This window comes from Periplaneta americana, chromosome 14 (assembly GCF_040183065.1).
Source record: "Periplaneta americana isolate PAMFEO1 chromosome 14, P.americana_PAMFEO1_priV1, whole genome shotgun sequence".
NCBI lineage: Eukaryota > Metazoa > Arthropoda > Insecta > Blattodea > Blattidae > Periplaneta > Periplaneta americana.
The window spans coordinates 11998562-12017746 of record NC_091130.1 but is presented as its reverse complement, the minus strand read 5'-3'; the positions used below and the strand labels follow the sequence as shown (position 1 = coordinate 12017746).

The 19185-nt window shown below is 33.7% G+C and overlaps 1 protein-coding gene across 2 annotated transcripts; it reads right to left on the bottom strand.

Annotated features, from left to right (window-relative positions):
* Positions 1–505: 505 nt before the first annotated feature.
* Positions 506–18032, bottom strand: LOC138713151 (uncharacterized). 2 transcript variants are annotated; one of them, XM_069844978.1, is made up of 5 exons: positions 17886–18032; positions 9358–9695; positions 7499–7765; positions 4195–4517; positions 506–2937 (listed from the first exon to the last, which is right to left on the bottom strand). In XM_069844978.1, the coding sequence occupies exons 2-5, from the start codon at positions 9683–9685 to the stop codon at positions 2638–2640; spliced, it is 1218 nt and encodes a 405-aa protein (XP_069701079.1). In that variant the 5' UTR covers positions 9686–9695; positions 17886–18032; the 3' UTR covers positions 506–2637. The 2 variants fall into 2 exon arrangements, with proteins under 2 accessions (XP_069701079.1, XP_069701078.1); XM_069844977.1 differs by lacking the exon at positions 17886–18032 and adding an exon at positions 17596–17831.
* Between the last annotated feature and the right edge of the window lie 1153 nt (positions 18033–19185).

The following is a 19185-nucleotide window of genomic DNA, read 5'->3' as shown; positions in this document are numbered from 1 at the left end:
AATTTTCTGAACTACAGATGTACTTTGTTGAATTTTCTGAAATACAGATGTACTTTGTTGACTTTTTAAAAGTACAGTTGTACTTGGTTGAATTGTTTAAAATATAGATGTACTTTGTTAATTTTTTTTAAATACAGACATATTTTGTTGGATATTTTAAAATACAAATGTACTTTATTAATTTTTTTAAAATACAGATGTACTTTGTTGAATTGTTTAAAATACTGATATACTGTGTTCATTTTTTAAAACACACATATACTTTGTAGATTTTTTTTAAAATACAGATGTGTTTTGTAGAATTTTTTAAATACAAAAATGTACTTTGTTGAATTTTCTGAAATACAGATGTACTTTGTTGACTTTTTAAAAATACATATGTATTGTCTTAATTTTTTAAAACACAGATGTACTTTGTTTCTGAAATGCAGATGTACTCTGTTGTTTTTTTTAAATAAAGGTGTAGTTTGTTGGATTTTTTTTTAAATACAGGTGTAGTTTGTTGAATTTTTTAATACAGATGTAGTTTGTTGAATTTATTAAATACAGATGTATTTTGTTGAATTTTTAAAAATACAAATAAACTTTGTTGAATCTTTTTGAAATACAGACGTACATTGTTGAATTTTTCAAATACAGATGTAAATTGTTGAATTTTTAAAAATATAGATGTACTTAGTTGAATCTTTTAAAATACAGGTGTACTTTGCTGAATGTTTTTAAATACATATGTACTTTGTTGCATTCTTAAATTTATTTTTATTTGCATTTAAAATATTACTTTTTGAAGTATTTTGTGCTTCTATTGAAAGTACTGGGATGTCAGTACTTCGTCCACTCCTGTAAATACAATGAAGACAGAAACCTTCCGAGAGATTTTTTTATTATATACAGAAGAACCCAAAAAATGTAATGTAGGATAAAGTTCATCTCAGATTCTCTTTCTATGGTACCACAAATATTTAATCTTTTTGTCTTTCTAAATTATTCTGTAGTGCTTTTATTCTGGATCTTTATGGTCACCGTCATTGAGGGCAGATTATTTTGTTGTGTACGTTTTTTAACCGTGTCGGACTGTAAAGAAAACAACTATCGCAATGTTCATATTTTATATGTTGTACAATATTATAGTATTGTGTAATTTTGGTTATTTTTGCACGCATTTATAATTTTCTTTTGGCATGAAAACAACGATATATGTATGAAAAATAGTACAGAAAAGAAACAAGAAAATAACTGAATACAAAATAGGAATAGAAATATTTTTCTTAGGCCAATTCTAAACAGTTCAAAACTCCTCACTTGTGAATAGTTTCGTTACAGTCCTAGCGAATGTGTCTTATTTCCTCATTATTATTTATAGACTAGAGAATAACTTTTATATGATCTACTAGTCTTTGTGAGTCTTGACATTTATAATATTCAAAAGAAAATCTCTCTTCTGCAACTTGAACTACTTTTGGTTATTTAATTTTCCTACCAATTTTTTTTATTGTTCTATTAAAATTATAGCATATATTAACCTGTTGTATCGTATAGGATACTTTGTGAATTTAAGGGTTAAAAAGGCACAATATTTTTGGTTGTGTACTGACGGTTAAACTGTATACATGCCACTGCTTCTACAACACCTTTCGGAATTCCCTGAGGTTTCTTGTTCCGTAACAATGTTTGTCTTGAGATAACGAAATTGTAACTTGAGATAATATATTGCAGTTTTATTTATTTGCCTTCTGTACTGATATCTATGACTAAATTAGGATATTATGTTGGGACGACAAGAGAAATTAATCTGCATTTCAGAACGTTCTGTCGTCACTCTTTAGTGTTGCGTACGTGCAATGACGTGACGATTTCGATATGACGTGCTCTTTTTCTTTGTGTCAAGTCAAGACGTAAACAGTTACGTAGTTAAAATTGCACCACATAATTAAAAATTATGCAACTCGGAAATAGGTCTAAAGGCCTAAACCTTGTCAGGCGGAAGAAGAACAAGACTTATGGAAAGATAAATTTACAGGTACAAGGACAAGTAATATTTATTGCCAGACAGCGGATTTTCGGTGTTACGTCCATTTTCGGTTTTCCCCTTCAAAATTTTCTAGCGCTCCTTCAATGGAGCAGCGTAACCCGGAGTGAGACTAGTGGCCAACAGGCTTGGAGCTCACATATTTAGTTTCGTACAGCCCCCAACCCCTTGCAAGGACGCGTTTGCGTACCTTTTAAATTTGTCCTCCCAATTCTCCTCTTTCGATTTTTCGATTTTCGGTCCCTACAAAGTTATGGATATTTATTAACGAGTTCTTCATAGCATTTGGGTGCATGAGTGACAATAGACTTAGGCATAAGATAAGTGGCGGGAAAAAAGTTCGAAATGAAAACTTGAAGAGGACAAAATGAAGAAAAGGAACATTTTTCAGCTCGAAAAAATAGCAATAATACAAGGCAGTGAAACAAATATTTTCAGGTAATTGATTAACTAGCGGACTTACTCGTGTTAATTATGTAAGTCTGTGCGGCTTGCAGCTGTTTCGGTCAAGTAAGTCCACTAGTTAATCAATTACTTATATTCAACTGTTAAAAGTAGTGTACGCAATATTCAAAAATGAAATATTTTCAAGTCTTGCTTACGTAAGCCTACTTTCCAGACGGACTTTCAAACGCACCATTCCTATCGAATATTGGTAGAAACGTCTTCACATTATCTCTGTAATTGTCGCTGTACATGCTACGTCCAGGATTCGTTCCAGTTTCGAGGCACTCCTCAATCTCAAACCCACATCCGGGTCTGCTTTGAATTACGGCCACCTGAGCCAAAAGCAGCACAAGTCCAAAGGTGGACTTCCTGGCGTACTCATCATGGATGTCCTGCAAGGTCACGGGTGTCTTGGTGTAACCCAGAGCCCTGAGTGAGGTGCTCAGAGAGCTGTGGTACTCCTAAAACAAGAAAATTTCACGAAATTAAGTGAAAATGTATGTGTTTAGTAATTTTATATTAGAACACAACTCGTTTTGGCACATTTCGTTTGTTTATTTATTCGCTTTTAATGATCAGATTGTTACACAATTTTACAAACGCATTTCTCGTAATGCGAAAATGAGGATGATGATAATAAGAAGGTACAAAAATTATACAGTGTACAGAAATAGGCTACTTAACAAAATTTTAAAAACTAATTTTGGTTCCAAAAATCTACCACAATGAACCTTCTCTGTACAATGTACTGGATATTCAAACAGAAAAATGTTTGTATCATGAAGTTTAAAGAACAAAACACGGTAATTTCACTATCAATAGAAATTTAAAGTTAGACATACTACGGTTTGCATATCATATGATTTGGGCAGCATAATCACTGTTACAGAGAGACTGAACTGGACTGCAAGTGTGTGGGAGACAATTTACCACGTATTGCATGGCCTTCGTGCCGTTCGCGCGCCGCCCGATAGACCTACATTACCTAAGGAAACGCTCTGTAGTATTAGAGAGAATGTAATTTTAGAAGAAATAGTTGAATGAACGGTAGAGTTTGGGTTGACTTAATTATTCTACTAAATTTTTATTGCCATAATATTTAAATATTATTGTGTGTGTCTGTGTGTGTTATATTATTGTGAAAATTGGTTTATATTTGTATTTACTGAGGATAGTGGATTGAGTACTGGATAACATCTAATCTGCTATAACAACGAGCATGAATTATGAAATAAATAAACAATCAAACGAATGAATAAAGAAATGAGTAAATAAATTAATAAATCAATCAATGAATAAATTAATAAATAAACAAATGAATATATGAATAAATAAATGAATAGATATAAACATAGATAAATAAATAGATTAGTAATTAGATACATAAACAACTAAACAAAAACAAACAATTAAGTAAATAAACAATTTAAATAAATAAACAAATAAACAAACAGATACATAAACAAATAACAAGTAAAATAAGTATGTAAATACCGGTAAGTAAATGACTAAATGCATTTAAAAGTAAAATAAATTATAACATTTTTTTCTACATCTAACTGGAGGGATATTAAATGGAACCGATTTGGGTATTTGAGCGGAATCAATATTAATTGTTAACAGTTGTCTTAAAACTATCCCATAGTTTATCAAAAATCCCAGAGCCTGTAACATTAGCAGACAGTATCGAGTGTAAGAGTACTTCTGTAGTTCCTCACCTCGAAGAGACGGTCCCTGTGCTTGTCCCTGACTTCAGGGGACAAACTGGAATCGATGAAATAATGCAGATCGAGTGCGGGGGAACTGAAATGCGCCCACTGGAAATCGACGATACGTAAACTGCGGGGCTCTTCGTCCCTGAACATGACATTGTTGACCCACAGATCTACGTGCGCCAGCACGTTGAAGTCCTCTTCTCTTCTCCGTATGTTTTCATGCAAGCGCTCCATTATCACCTCAGAGAAATCGCTCACTTTCTGAACATATTTGCTCCACTCCTTTGGCCACGTCTTCAACTCTTCCACGAAAGTCTTGGCCATACCTAGATCACAGAAGGATAAGATTAAACTGAATCTTAAATTGTATATTTTCGTCACAATTTAGTCTGACAAATCTGTTTTATGCATTGTAATTTAAATCTCACAAAATTAGATACAACGAATCGTGGAATTAGTAGTAATAATAATATTAGTAGTAGTAGTAGTAACAGCAGTAGTAGAAGTTATAGTAGCAGTAATAGTAGTAGTAGTACTAGCAGTAGCAAAAGTGGTAGTAGTGGTAGTAGTAGTACTAGCAGTAGCAAAAGTGGTAGTAGTGGTAGTGGTATTAGTAGTAGTACTAGCAGTGGCAAAAGTGGTAGTAGTGGTAGTAGTGGTAGTAGTATTAGTAGTAGTAGTAGCAGTAGTAGTAGTAACAGCAGTAGAAGTTATAGTAGCAGTAGTAGTAGTAGTAGTAGTAGTAGTAGTAGTAGTAGTACTAGCAGTAGCAAAAGTGATAGTAGTGATAGTAGTAGTAGTAGTAGTCGTACTAGCAATAGCAAAAGTGGTAGTAGTGGTAGTAGTAGTAGTAACAGCAGTAGTAGTAGTCGTAGTGAAATTGGTAGTAGTGGTAGTAGTGATAGTAGTAGTACTAGCAGTAGCAGAAGTGGTAGTAGTGGTAGTAGTAGTAACAGCAGTAGTAAAAGTGGTAGTAGCAGTAATAGTAGTAGTAGTAGTAGCACTAGCAGTAGCAAAAGTGGTAGTAGTGATAGTAGTGGTAGTAGTAGTAGTAGTAGTAGTACTAGCAGTAGCAAAAGTGGTGGCAGCAACAGCAGCAGTAGTAGTAGTAGTAGTAGTAGTAGTAGTAGTAGTAGTAGTAGTAGTAGTAGTAGAAAGTTAAGTCAATTTAGTAAAATTTTCACAAGAGAAATTTAGAACTTCACAGTTAATCCATCTTTGAGGCTATAATACAGTAGTGAAATTTATAACACATACTCTTGAAGAATGTAAGATTATTTGCAGAAAATCTTAGCTACTTACATTACATTACAAATTAGTAAGTTACAATTCAGAAAGTTTTACGACATTGACCTTCCTTGTTCATCCAGTATGCTCTTCATTTAATAACATATGATTATTTTACAAAAAAAATCAATTTTTTGGACACCTTGTTGCTAAGGAACAAATCATTTCCTCAACTTTTAATAACAATAATTTCGTTTCATATTTGTTCAGTTGCATCATGGTGTGTTATAAAATGTTTCACTGTTTCTAAAGCAGTAACAGCGTCATTAAAGGTCAGACGTTTGTCGAAGGAAAGCATGGGTAGCTTCGAATTTCCACGGATTTCAAAGTGGGCCGCATTTTAACAATGAACACGTACAGTATTTTCGAGTTTTTACAATTTCGCTGCAAAACTTACTTATTATTAAAATTTTTCTACAATACAGTAGTTATCCTGCACACAACGAAAATTTCCTCCTACAAAAATCTCTATCCTCAGCAAGATCTCTTCTAGTCATACTCCTTCTGACGTCATCCATCCTTTGTTCTATCTTCTTCTTCGCTCTGCAGTCCACTCCATCATCATCTACACTATTCTTATATTTTTCATCCTCTTCACGTGTCCAAACCATTTTAATCTTCTTTTTGCAGCTACTACAACTACGTTCGTTTCCATCTCCATAATTTCTTCCATTTTTTTTATTGCTAATCTTACTTCCCACAAAATTAATTTAGAACTTATAAATGACGTTTTACATCACATGGAGTTTAAAATACGATCGTATAAGTGTAAAAACTTGTAACCGAAAAAATTAATATGGAAAGTTCAGGGACCTTGCCGGGACTTTATGGGGAGAGGACGGTATTTTTTTAACTTTTTTCCTATTTGATGTAAAATATTAATTTTTTGTATGTAGAGAGTTCATGGTTACAGCAACTCAACCAAATATTACATATATATATTTGGGGGCCAGAGTTGAAAAAAATGCACCAAATGCAGGATTTTACTAAAATCGATATATCTTAATCATTTTTAAAGATAAATTCAAACAGTTTGTTACAATTTACTTGTAAAAGGATGCTCTACAAACTGTCTGTAATAGAATTTTGATATCAGTCCCTACATTTCTAAAATAAACAATTAAAATTTAATAAAACTTTTTTATTTTCTTTCTTGCAAACAGACAGACATATTTTTAAAATGAAATTAATTAGGGAAATGCTGTTATAGAGAAAATTTGCCTAATAGTCTAGAGAATATGTGTTCTAAGTTTCATGCATGTATCATTAATAGTTCAGAAATTATATCGATTTTTGTCTGGCAATGTAGCAAAAAAATGAAGTTCCGGAAACAGCAATCAAAGGGCGGTGTGATTTAAAAATCCAGAGCGCAGGAAGTTTAAAAATAGCGTCTCAACGTCCGATAATGGCACAAATACCCACAAAATGTTATACAATGTATTCCATACATGGGCTATCACAGAACATTTTAACGATTTTTTTTTTAATTTACTCAAGTTCCGGAAACAGCAATCAAAGAGCTGTGTGATTTAAAAATCCAGAGGGCAGGAAGTTTAAAAATGGCGCCTCAACATCCTATAAGGGCACAAATACGCCTACCCACAAAATGTTATACAATGTATTCCACACATATCACAGAGTATTTTAAAGAAATTTCTTTTTTTGAGAATTTACTAATTTTTTCATCAAAAAATACCGTCCTCTCCCCTTAAAAAAACTTGTGAGTGTAAAAAACGTGTAATAAATGGGAAACTTGTGATTGAAGTTTTATTGTATTTATTGTGTAAATTCTTTGAAATTATATAACCTAAATTTTTAATTAGGATTTACCCTGTTATTACTCGTATTTTAGGTTTAAACTGAACACTTCAGTCCTTTCGCCCGTATGGATACTGTTGGCTAGCTTTAGACACCCATAAGGAACGGTAATCCATAGGTGGTCAACGGGCAACGAGTCACTCCACGTGTCCAGTCGTTACGGCATGGAAATGAGTATTTCAATATTAATTCAGTTCCTCACCCTTGGAGAAATTGCCCCAGCCTGGTTCCACAGAAGGTTCGCTGAAAAAGCTCTCGCTGAACTCCTGCAAAGCGTCCGGGTCTCGCTCATGGAGTACGGCCGTGGCGGCGTGAAACCTGCCGATGGCTCGCATGGCGCGCAGGCAGTGGTCCAGGTCCAGGCCTGCGTGGCGGTCCAGCATCTTGAAACCCTGCGGCGTCAGATCCTCCAGCAGCAGGAAGGTCTTGGCCGAATGCAGGGAGATAGGCGCGAAGGGCTCGAAGTCGTCTGTAGAGTGAGTTTTCAGCTTTAAGATATTCTACAGTGAATACATTAAAATATTAATTTTATCAAATAGCTTCTAGTTTTCAGCTTTAAGATATTCTACAGTGAATACATTAAAATATTAATTTTATCAAGTAGCTTCTAGTTTTCAGCTTTAAGATATTCTACAGTGAATACATTAAAATATTAATTTTATCAAATAGCTTCTAGTTTTGAGCTTTAAGATATTCTACAGTGAATACATTAAAATATTGATTTTATCAAATAGCTTCTAGTTTTCAGCTTTAAGATATTCTACAGTGAATACATTAAAATATTAATTTTATCAAATAGCTTCTAGTTTTCAGCTTTAAGATATTCTACAGTGTATACATTAAAATATTGATTTTATCACATAGCTTCGCGCAAATGGAGCATTAGTATAACAGATATCTAGAAAATTAACACAGGATCTAGCAGATATTGCGCCGTCTTAATTTGAGTTTAGTTTATTGTATTGCAAAGATCTTGCTTCAACATTATAGCTCTGAGATATGGAACAATTCAAAGGTTACGCAAAAAAACTATACAATACGCTGTAAGTAGATTAATGTCATGAACAATTTATCAGTTGAGTGCATAAATTTTGTTAATTCTTTTCTGAACGTTTTCTCTTGGCTCTTCCAAACTTTAAAAAAATGAGGCAGTGCATTGAAGACTGTAATATATGAAGAGTGAATTCCTTTTCTGTAACAGCTGAGATCTGATTTCTGTCTTGTTATAAAATTATGAATATTGTGATTAGTACTAAAGGTATTTTGGCTTTCAGCACGAAACATCATCAGTGAAAAGAATACACTTACGAAGTAAAGTCATTATTTCTAAATTTTAGAAAACCTTTTTACATGAAGCCCTTTTATGCACACCTGGCATTCTTATAGCTATCTTCTGTAAGACAAAAATATGTTTATCTTCAGATGAATTGTTCCAAAATATTAATTTTATTACAGAACGAAAGTAAGCAAAAAATATCATTTTAAGGGTGTTTATACCGCCAATTTATGATAAGAATCTTAATATATAACAGGCAGAACTGAATTTAGGAGTAATGTATTCTGTGTATGTCTTTCAGTTCTAGTGATTGTCAAATTCCAAAACAAGGAAACTTTGTTGTGCTTACATAATATTCTTTGAGATCAGTTCATTTAATCTAATATTGTAGGACAACTGGATAATAGTATATGTACTAAATTTGATTATATTGGTTTTATCAATGGTAAGTGCTGATTTATTTGCACTAAACCATTCATTCATTAGATTTAACAATGAATTGGAAGTTACCATGTAATAAAATTTGTATCATTTGCAAATAAATTATATGAGATGAATTATATATGGTTAAGGCTAAATGATTACCTAATATAAACTAGAAACAACAATGGACCTAAAATTGACCCTTGGGGAACTCCATGTTTAACATTCCTAAATTCTGAGTGAGTAACTTTGTGAACATTTGGTATGTTTTTTTCCGCGTCTTGTTTTCTATTTGATAAGTAGTTTATGAATAAAAAATGATGTCATGCTTTCGTTATCAAGATATATAGCAGGTCACTCGCCTGGGAAGGACTGCTGCACCATGGCATGCAGCCGTGGTAGAACCGTGCCGTACACCACCTCCTCCCTTCTGAAGATCTTGCTCTCCTTCATTACCCTCGTCATGGCCGCCTTGGATCCCTGTTCTAGGCTCCCCTTCACGATGATAGAGTGGGTAGCGCCATCGTTAGTTCTCGCCTGTAGACGGAGCATCTTGCTGAGGTGATTATCTCCCTTAGCTGTAGCGTCCTGGATCTTGAAGTCCAGCACCCGTACGTCGCCATAGTGTGACCGCAATGCTGTCTCTACTAGATCTTTGTTTAACCAGTCGTATGTTGAGGTGGCAGACATGTTCAAATCTCTGGAGAAACAACATTAATTTTTCTTGAGGATCATCTATAATAATAATAATAAATCTGTAGCCGAAATTTTTCTGGTAATTTTCGATTTTCCAAAAATAATTGGTCCTAACATATATAATTAACCACCCTGAAACCGAAAATCGCTTTTTTGAAATTTTTGTTTGTATATCTGTCTGTCTGTCTGACTGTATGTATGTTTGTTACCTTTTCACGCGATAATGGCTGAACGGATTCCGATGAAAATTGGAATATAAATTAAGTTCGTTGTAACTTAGATTTTAGGCTATATGGCATTAAAAATACATTATTTAAAATGGAGGTTATAAGGGGGCCTGAATTAAATAAATCGAAATATCTAGCTTATTATTGATTTTTGTGAAAAATGTTACATAACAAAAGTTTCTTTAAAAATAATTTGCGATAAGTTTTATTCCTTGAAAAATTTTGATAAGACTGATATTTAATGAGATAAATGAGTTTTAAAATGAAAATAACTGCCATTTAAGGCAGTGCAATGAATTAAAAAAGAAATGATTTCGTCTATAAGGGGCCTTGGACAGCAACAATCGAAAGCTATGAAAGCCTACAGAGAATGTTTCTGTGTTGTATGAAGTAATATCGGAAGCTAAATTAACCGATTTGTATAATTAATTATTATTTCATCATTGGAAAATGTAGTTTCTCTGGATGGACATAATGCTATAATGTTATTACAGTAACTTGTGAGTGAATTGAGGACAGGTAAGATTAAAATAGCTTCTTATGCACAGAAAACTTAATAGGCTATTTTGTACATTCATTAAACTATGGTTGCATGTAATAAGAAATAAGAAACATAAAGGAATTGTCATTGCATCAAATGAGTGCTCTCTTGACGAAAATGATCCTATTTTAATAATTTAAATCAGTTTAAATTAAGTAACGTATTAAACGATTTATCCTTCTATCAAACATGTATGTTCCCTGGATCAAACGTCCTATTTTAATTATGTAATTACTTTACATTTATTTCTAACAGGTGCAGCGGAGCGCACGGGTACGGCTAGTGCTATAATAAATGTCAAATTCTGTTTAATTAAACATTTCAATCGAATGTAAAATCCACTCCTGTATCTGTATGTAACACTAATGGTCAGTTTGTCCAAGTAATGTTTAATTTTGCTTAATGAATGTTAAATTAACAGTCTGTTTATTTTTAACGCTTTGTTAATGTATTTTCCATTTGTTCAACATAATTTTGTTTAAGATAACCAACACTTAACTATAACGTCTGTTAGCACTATTTTAACTACTCAACAGCAGTTGGTAATGATTCTACACATGTAAGACAATTTTTGATTGGCTAAAATTAATCTTTAAATTCTATATTATAGAGTGAGTCATGAAACTTGCATAAAATGACAACCTGTTATAGTAGGCCACACTCCATAAACAAACAGTTGACAAATGAAAGTTGTAGGTGACGTGCTGAATAATGATTACAAAGTGAGGTTGTATTTCCCTATTGCTATTATGGATACGAAACACGAAAGAAATAAAATAACACTGATGTATTTAAACAGTCCAAAGTATTTTTTAAATGTTATATTACCAGTCATATGCTAAACATTCCCTACAGAGAGACACAAAATATTAATTTCGCAACTTCTGTTCGAACAGCTGTGGAGACATCGGCCATATTTAACTAACTGTTAAACGAGTTAACTGCCCGAAATCCTACATTTAAAATTAACAGACTGTTAACAATCTGTTAAACCAAATTGGTGTTGAAAACATACAATTTTATTAATTAACAAACTGTTTAGAGTTTAATAGTCGTTAAATTTTCTAACAATACTTGGAAAAACTGGTCGTTAGTGTTATGATTCATCTTACTAGCAAAATAATATGTATTATTATTATTATTATTATTTAGTCAACTGTCCGAAGACAGGACTGAACCTCACAAGTGATACCAACAAGACATAAAGATAATAGGGTAGGGTGACCAGTTCTTTCCCCCTCCATTACAAACATCGCTGACTAGCTATATATTACACCAGTCAGACTCCAGATATATACAAATAATTGTTCTTCCTCTGACACATATCGTCAAAGTGAGATGTACTGCCTGATAATAGAGAAATTTAGTAATTAGGTTATTTTACGACGCTTTATCAACAGCTTAGGTTATTTAGCGTCTGAATGAGATGAAGGTGGTAATGCTGGTGAAATGAGTCCGGAGTCCAGCACCGGAAGTTACCCAGCTTTTGCTCATATTGGATTGAGAGAAAACCCCGGAAAAAAAATCTCAACCAGGTAACTTGCCTAGACCGGGAATCGAACCCGGGCCACCTGGTTTCGCGGCCAGACACGCTAACCGTTACCTGATAATAAATGTAATATATCAGCCAGAACCTCAATCAGAGGATAATAATTATACTATTAATATTATTATTATTATTATTATTATTATTATTATTATTATTATTATTATTATCATCACTGAGTTCATATTTTATATCTTATACAAAGTATTTCAGATTACGTAGCCTAAACTAATGTAAATTAAGTACAGGTACATTATCATTCGTTTATGTATGACTCTGAAAGTTGTTAAAATGTATTAAAATTGCAAACTTTTCAGCAAAAATATGATAACTTAAATATTTGAGAATCTATTAATTTATTACGTAATTAATTACATTTTACTATATTTTACGTAGTAACATTAAGTGTATTTATTTCCACACAATATCCATGGAAATAGTGAGTACTGTACTTATCTGGGCTATGAATATTTATGGATGTCAATTAAAATATACTAAAGTGTTTTTAAATTGATTATTTCACGAGTCTTATCAACTATTATGATTATCTAGCGTATGAGTGAGATAAAGGTGATAATGCCGACGAAATGAGCCGAAAGTTACCCGGCATTTGCTCTTAAGGAGACACTAATGTGAAATAATGCTGAAAAATTAAAAAAATAACCTTTTTTCTTCTTTTTAATATCACAATTGTATTTGAGACTGTTTTAAATGATCTAGCAATATAATGAAATGTTACCAAACATACGGTGTGTGAGTTGAGAGAAATGTCTTTTTTTTAATGCTGTTTTCTCGATTATAAAATTTTAACCAGTTTCTTGAATATAGGAAAAAAAAGGTCATTGCACAACAGTTATTGCTGACGGTTTGAAACTTCTCACAGAGGTCAATTAAATGTTAATAAATGAAATTTAATTAGCATTTGTATGAAATATTAATATTAAGTTCCTTCTAGGCATATTCATATTGCACTTAGATTAAAATATCCTATAATGGTAAATTCATGCAATTTAAAAATGTGTTCTAACTCTCTATTAAGACTGAGCGTAAATAGCTAATTAATGTTTATCCTCATGATTATTTTCAAGCTTTTGAGCACATACTAACTAAACATTTTGAAAACTTCGACGCAAGGAACGTTTTTAAAAACGTGAATTTAAAATATGTAATTTCAAAATTATTAACTCTGATAGCACCAAATTTTGTACAGGTGATAGTGTTGTAGGCCTGTTTATGCAGTTTAAATGTCACATTTTCGATTAAAATTATGAAAGTTTTAAAAATCATATACGTCCCCTTAATAGGTTAAGGGAAAGCCTCGGAAAAAACTCAACCAAGTAACTTGTCCCAACCAGGATATGAACCCGGGCCCGCTCGCTTCACGGTCAGGCATTCTAACCATTACTCCACAACAGTTGACAACTACAGTGTTAAAGACAGTACATATTGTGTTTTATTTCCTTAATTCGAGTCCACACCTGTGGAGTAACGGTCAGCACGTCTGGCCGCGAAACCAGGTGGCCCGGGTTCGAATCCCGGTCGGGACAAGTTACCTGGTTGAGGTTTATTCCGGGGTTTTCCCTCAACCCAATACGAGCAAATGATGGGTAACTTTCGGTGCTGGACCCCGGACTCATTTCACCGGCATTATCACCTTCATTTCATTCAGACGCTAAATAACCTAGATGTTGATACAGCATCGTAAAATAACCCAATAAAAAAATTCGAGTGTAGACGTTTCACATAATTATTTTGATTTTCTCAAATTACCTGTCACTTTCTTTTGTTTCTCTCAGTTTTTATTTTCAGCAAGAATTTTTTAGGTCACTTTTGCTTTACAGTATAAATAGCAGTCGAGGTTTTCGATCTAACATTGCCGAATATTTCGTTGTTAGGATGTTTTAATCAAACGTCATTTATCTTCAGCATGGTCAAATTCTAATTTCAGAACATAACCTTTAAGGCCAGCGCACACTGGACGCTACGCTACGCAGCCAAGCTATAAAGATATATAACTAACATTTATTTATTTAATTTAGCTAGCTAGCTAGTTAGTGAGTACAAATTAAATTTATAAAACAAAAATGTTTCTAGCCACTACCGCAAGAGCCAGGCTCGTGTACGGTGTGGTCTTAGTCAATAATATAACATAAAATTTACAAGGACAGTTTACTAAATACAGTAACGGTCTTACTAATAAAAACTCTATATACAGACGTTTAACTGTATTATACTTATATAATGAGTAGCTCATTTATACGTCGTGTGTAAATTCCTTACTAATAATCACTACATATGTCGCGTATAACAGTACAACTGTTACACAGCTACGTCATAGTTTCGTCATTACTTCGTTACGAAAGATAATAGAATATCTGAGGTTCTCTATTGCATCCGTTAGAGCGCTCTAGTGTGGCGTGTTAAGTATCGATAGTACAACTGGCTCTAATCGATTACCATACTATATTTTGGTCAAAGAGTACAAGCTACAGTAATATTATTCTAATTATTCTATGCTCTTTTGTTTGTTCTTCTTTGGTTACTAGGCAACCGTCATCATAAAATGACAGTGGATACGAACAGCTGTTAGAGGGGCGGCCATTTTTTCTCTATATACAACGCTTAAACAAGGGGTTTCGTGTATATTACTGCAAAGCAATTCCCATTGTATAGTTACAGACTGTTTATACGTCCATCGCTTATGCATGGTTTATTAGTAAAGTTTTCTGTCTCAACTCTGCATAAGTCTAGTATAAAAACTATACAAGGTTTATTAGTAAGACTGTATGTAACTTAATTCAAACCAATAAATAACACACGAGAACAAAAAAAGAAGAAGAAATAAAAAAAAAGATAGAAAAAACACATTTAATATAAATTGTCAATCAGACGGAAGCCAGTGATATTCAATTAAAACATCAATATAGTCGACAGAAATAAAAGGTAAAAAAATACACACATTCGTTAATATTATATATCATGAATAATTTCATTAAATACCTTACTCTATGCCGATGATCAAGTCATAATTTCCAATTCAGAGGATAATTTACAAAGAGGATTGTATACATTAAATAAAATATTAAAAGCTTTTGGGATGGAAATTTCAGCACAAAAATCAAAAGTAATGGCATTTTTAGGACAAGACCCAGTCAGAAGTAAGATAATACACAATAACCAATGCCTCGAACAAGTGCAAAATTTCAATTATCTGGGTTGTGAAATATCTTATCAAAATGAAAAAGATGTGAACAAGAAAATTACCAAATTTACACAAATTCTAGGAATAATAAACAATTCATTAAAAGCTAAATTAGTACAAAAATCTACAAGAATAAAAATATATAATACACTAGCATTACCCACCCTTTTATACGGAAGAGAGATTTGGTCATTAAAGAAAAAAGACATGAACAGAATCAAAGCAACGGAAATGAAATTTTTGAGGAGGACAGCAGGATATACTCTTTTAGACCGAAAAAGGAATGAATAAATTTTAGAACAATTAGAAGTAGAGTCAGTAGAAGAAAAAATCAGCAGATACAAATTCAATTGGCTAGATCATGTAAGAAGAATGGAAAATTCAAGAATCCCAAAAATTATGATGCAGTATAAACCTAGAGGACATCGTCGACCAGGAAGACCTTTAAGAAGACTGCTAGATGGGGCCGAAAGAGGTCTACAGAGGCCTAATTCGTGAAGGATGATGATGATGATGATGAATAATTTCATAAATTTCTTTTTTAAAAGCTTTAATTTTAAAACATTTAAAATTTGGAAATTGGTTTGTATGTAATTTTATTATAAAGTCTTGGGCCGAAACTAGCACCATGTTTAAGAGCTGCACTTGTATGATATTTAGGCTCAATTAATGGGAAAGTAGACTTTTGTCTTCGAGTACTATATTCATGTCGATTACATTTATATTTTATTTTATTTCTGTGGTAGTAAGTTAGTAAACTATATTTATAAATTTCTTCAATAGTTGATACAGTTTGTATAGCATGCGATTAATATAGGATGTATATTGAACCGAACACAGAAAGAAAAGTATAGTCCGCTATAAGCTACAAAACTCTGTTATATAGTGCGCATTTGACTCCTGGCTAATTTTCCAAAACATAGCGAAGGTTTGCGCATGCGCAGAATGCAAATACGACCACGAAGTCCAAAACAGAGGTCTAGGGAACATTGTAGCGTAGTCATATTTGCATTGCTTTCAAGATAGAAAATTTAATAAAGGAGAGTGAAGCTGCTTCCTTGTCTGCATAAAATGAGCACACAGTTCGTGTTTATCTAATCGTTTCTGTGGGCGTATTATTCCATGTTGTGAAGTGTGACGCCCATGTAAACAAACATCAGTATCAGTAGACACGCTAATTTAATTGCTTTCCTAAAATGGAAAGACGATGGATATGGAGGAAATAAATCTAAAATTGGTTAGGCGTATATACTAACGCGTGATTTTTTTTTCAGGAAATTGATAGTTGTTACAGCACTAGTTGATTACCGCACTCAGTGTGGTAATAAAATATCGTTACCATAGTGAAATATGGTTGAATAAGTAGGCATTATTAAACAATTATGGATAAATAATAGATTTACAGTGCTGATATACTAATTCAAGCAAGAGCAATATGAACTGTTGTACAAAACGTATTGTCTACATTCCACCAAATTTATTTCTTTGGATCTGTAATTAAAATTATTGTTGGAAATCGTTTTGAATACGATACCAGTTTTCATGGAACTCAATCCGTATTGAATACGATCCGATCTCACAGCCCAGCCACTAGCCTTTACAGAGAGGCGAATAGAAGCGGGTGGGGGAAACCGGGATGCGACGTAGGCAAATGGACGACAGTACCTGTGCGAAAATGATTCAATATTGAAAGCTCTTTCGTCACGGAAAACGCGAACATATTTTTTGGAACGTACTGTTTACTATGGCCGTAAGGCTACTGTGACTGTATAAGCGGTCTTGGATCTGTGTGAGGGCGGTTGAACTTCGTTAGTAGAAGGGGTGGAAGTGAAGTACATTCAAAAACTCAGGTACAATAATAATTGAAGTAAAAATAAAATGATGTCCCTGTATAAAGATCCTCCCGAAATATTTATCTTTACTTCTATTTTATTGGGTTATTTTACGACGCTGTATCAACATCTACCCTGTAGGTTATTTAGCGTCTGAATGATATGAAGGTGATAATGCCGGTGAAATGAGTCCGGGGTCCAGCACCGAAAGTTACCCAGCATTTGCTGGTATTGGGTTGAGGGAAAACCCCGGATAAAACCTCAACCAGGTAACTTGCCCCGACCGGGATTCGAACCCGGGCCACCTGGTTTCGCGGCCAGACGCGCTGACCGTTATTCCACAGGTGTGGACCTTTACTTCTAGATTACACTTCGAATGTTCATAGAATATAGAACTATACTAAATTCACTTCCCTCATATTAAATGCTGATAGTACAGACATCATCACACGCACGATATGGTTGTCATACGTCTTAGCAAACTCATTTTCTTTGAAAGCACTTCGAAGGAACTTTAGTGTCCACTGCAGTTTTTGCACGATGCTCAACAACTTACCCGCCACACAGCTGCGATGAAGTGATGTAACAACGCACGTGATGAGAAACTTTATAGCTGCAGACTGTCCGGGTGAATAGAGTCTTAAAATTAACTTAAACAATTCGCAGAGTCATAGTCTGTATCTCATCGATAAGATAACATTACACTAGCTTCCCAAGGAATTCTATTCTGACACTGAGCTTTACAAAAAGAAAAAAAATATTTATAACCCATAAACTTCATATTAATTTCCGTTTTATGCAAGTAATTGTCATTGTTTTGTATTACACCACTCAAGACGAACTTACGTTAAGGAAAGGCTACGCTTTTTCTTCCGAATCCCGTTTTTTCTTTTTCAACACACATTACATTAGCCCCGTGCCTTGCGATCCTTGTGTGATAAAACAATTAACACGTTGCGTTGGCTGCGAGAGAGGACACCAGTGTCTCCACAAGCACTAATGTACATAAAACACTCTGGCAGTCAACGTGTAAACGCACGCGCACTGTCAAGGTTAAGCCTTTTCAAAAGTAGTTCATAGATCATTCTCCTAAAGTTCACTTTGTTACACTTACTTACTAGCTTTCAAGGAACCCGGAGGTTCATTGCCGCCCTCACATAAGCCCGCCACTGGTCCCTATCCTGAGCAACATTAATCCATTCTCTATCATCATATCCCACCTCCCTCAAATCCATTTTAATATTATCCTCCCATCTACGTCTCGGCCTCCCTAAAAGTCCTTTTCCCTCCGGCCTCCCAACTAACACACTATATGCATTTCTGGATTCGCCCATACGTGCTACAAGCCCTGCCCATCTCAAACGTCTGGATTTAATGTTTCTAAATATGTCAGGTGAAGTATACAATGCGTGCAGCTCTGCGTTGTGTAACTTTCTCCATTCTCCTGTAACTTCATCCCTCTTAACCCCAAATATTTTCCTAAGCACCTTATTGTCAAACACCCTTAACCTATGTTCCTCTCTCAAAGTGAGAGTCCAAGTTTCACAACGATAAAGAACAACCGGTAATATAATTGTTTTATAAATTCTGTCAGATTTTTTGACAACAGACTGGATGATAAAAGCTTCTCAACCGAATAATAACAGGCATTTCCCATATTTATTCTGCGTTTAATTTCCTCCCGAGTATCATTTATATTTGTTACTGTTGCTCCAAGATATTTGAACTTCTCCACCTCTTCAAAAGATAAATTTCCAATCTTTGTTACACTTATTATTGAAATATAAAACTTTTAAATTTTACTTTTAAAAGCTAGGGTATTTAAAAAGATTATGTGCCTTTCACAAGGTGATGAATACAATGCGTGCAGTTCTGTGTTGTGTAACTGTCTCCATTCTCCTGTAACTTCGTCCCTCTTAACCCCAAATATTTTCCTAAGCACCTTATTCTCGAACACCCTTAACCTATGTTCCTCTCTCAAAGTGAGAGTCCAAGTTTCACAACGATAAAGAACACCGGTAATATAATTGTTTTATAAATTCTGTCAGATTTTTTGACAACAGACTGGATGATAAAAGCTTCTCAACCGAATAATAACAGGCACTTCCCATATTTATTCTCTGTTTAATTTCCTCCCGAGTATCAT

Bases quoted from the DNA above. Each gene is read 5' to 3' on its own strand.
- LOC138713151 (XM_069844978.1), bottom strand. From the start codon at position 9,685: ATGTCTGCCACCTCAACATACGACTGGTTAAACAAAGATCTAGTAGAG. The intron at 7,766-9,357 runs GCGAGTGACCTG...CTCACTCTACAG, and splicing joins GGTGCAGCAGTCCTTCCCAG to ACGACTTCGAGCCCTTCGCG. The intron at 2,938-4,194 runs GTGAGGAACTAC...TTCTTGTTTTAG, and splicing joins ACAGGGACCGTCTCTTCGAG to GAGTACCACAGCTCTCTGAG.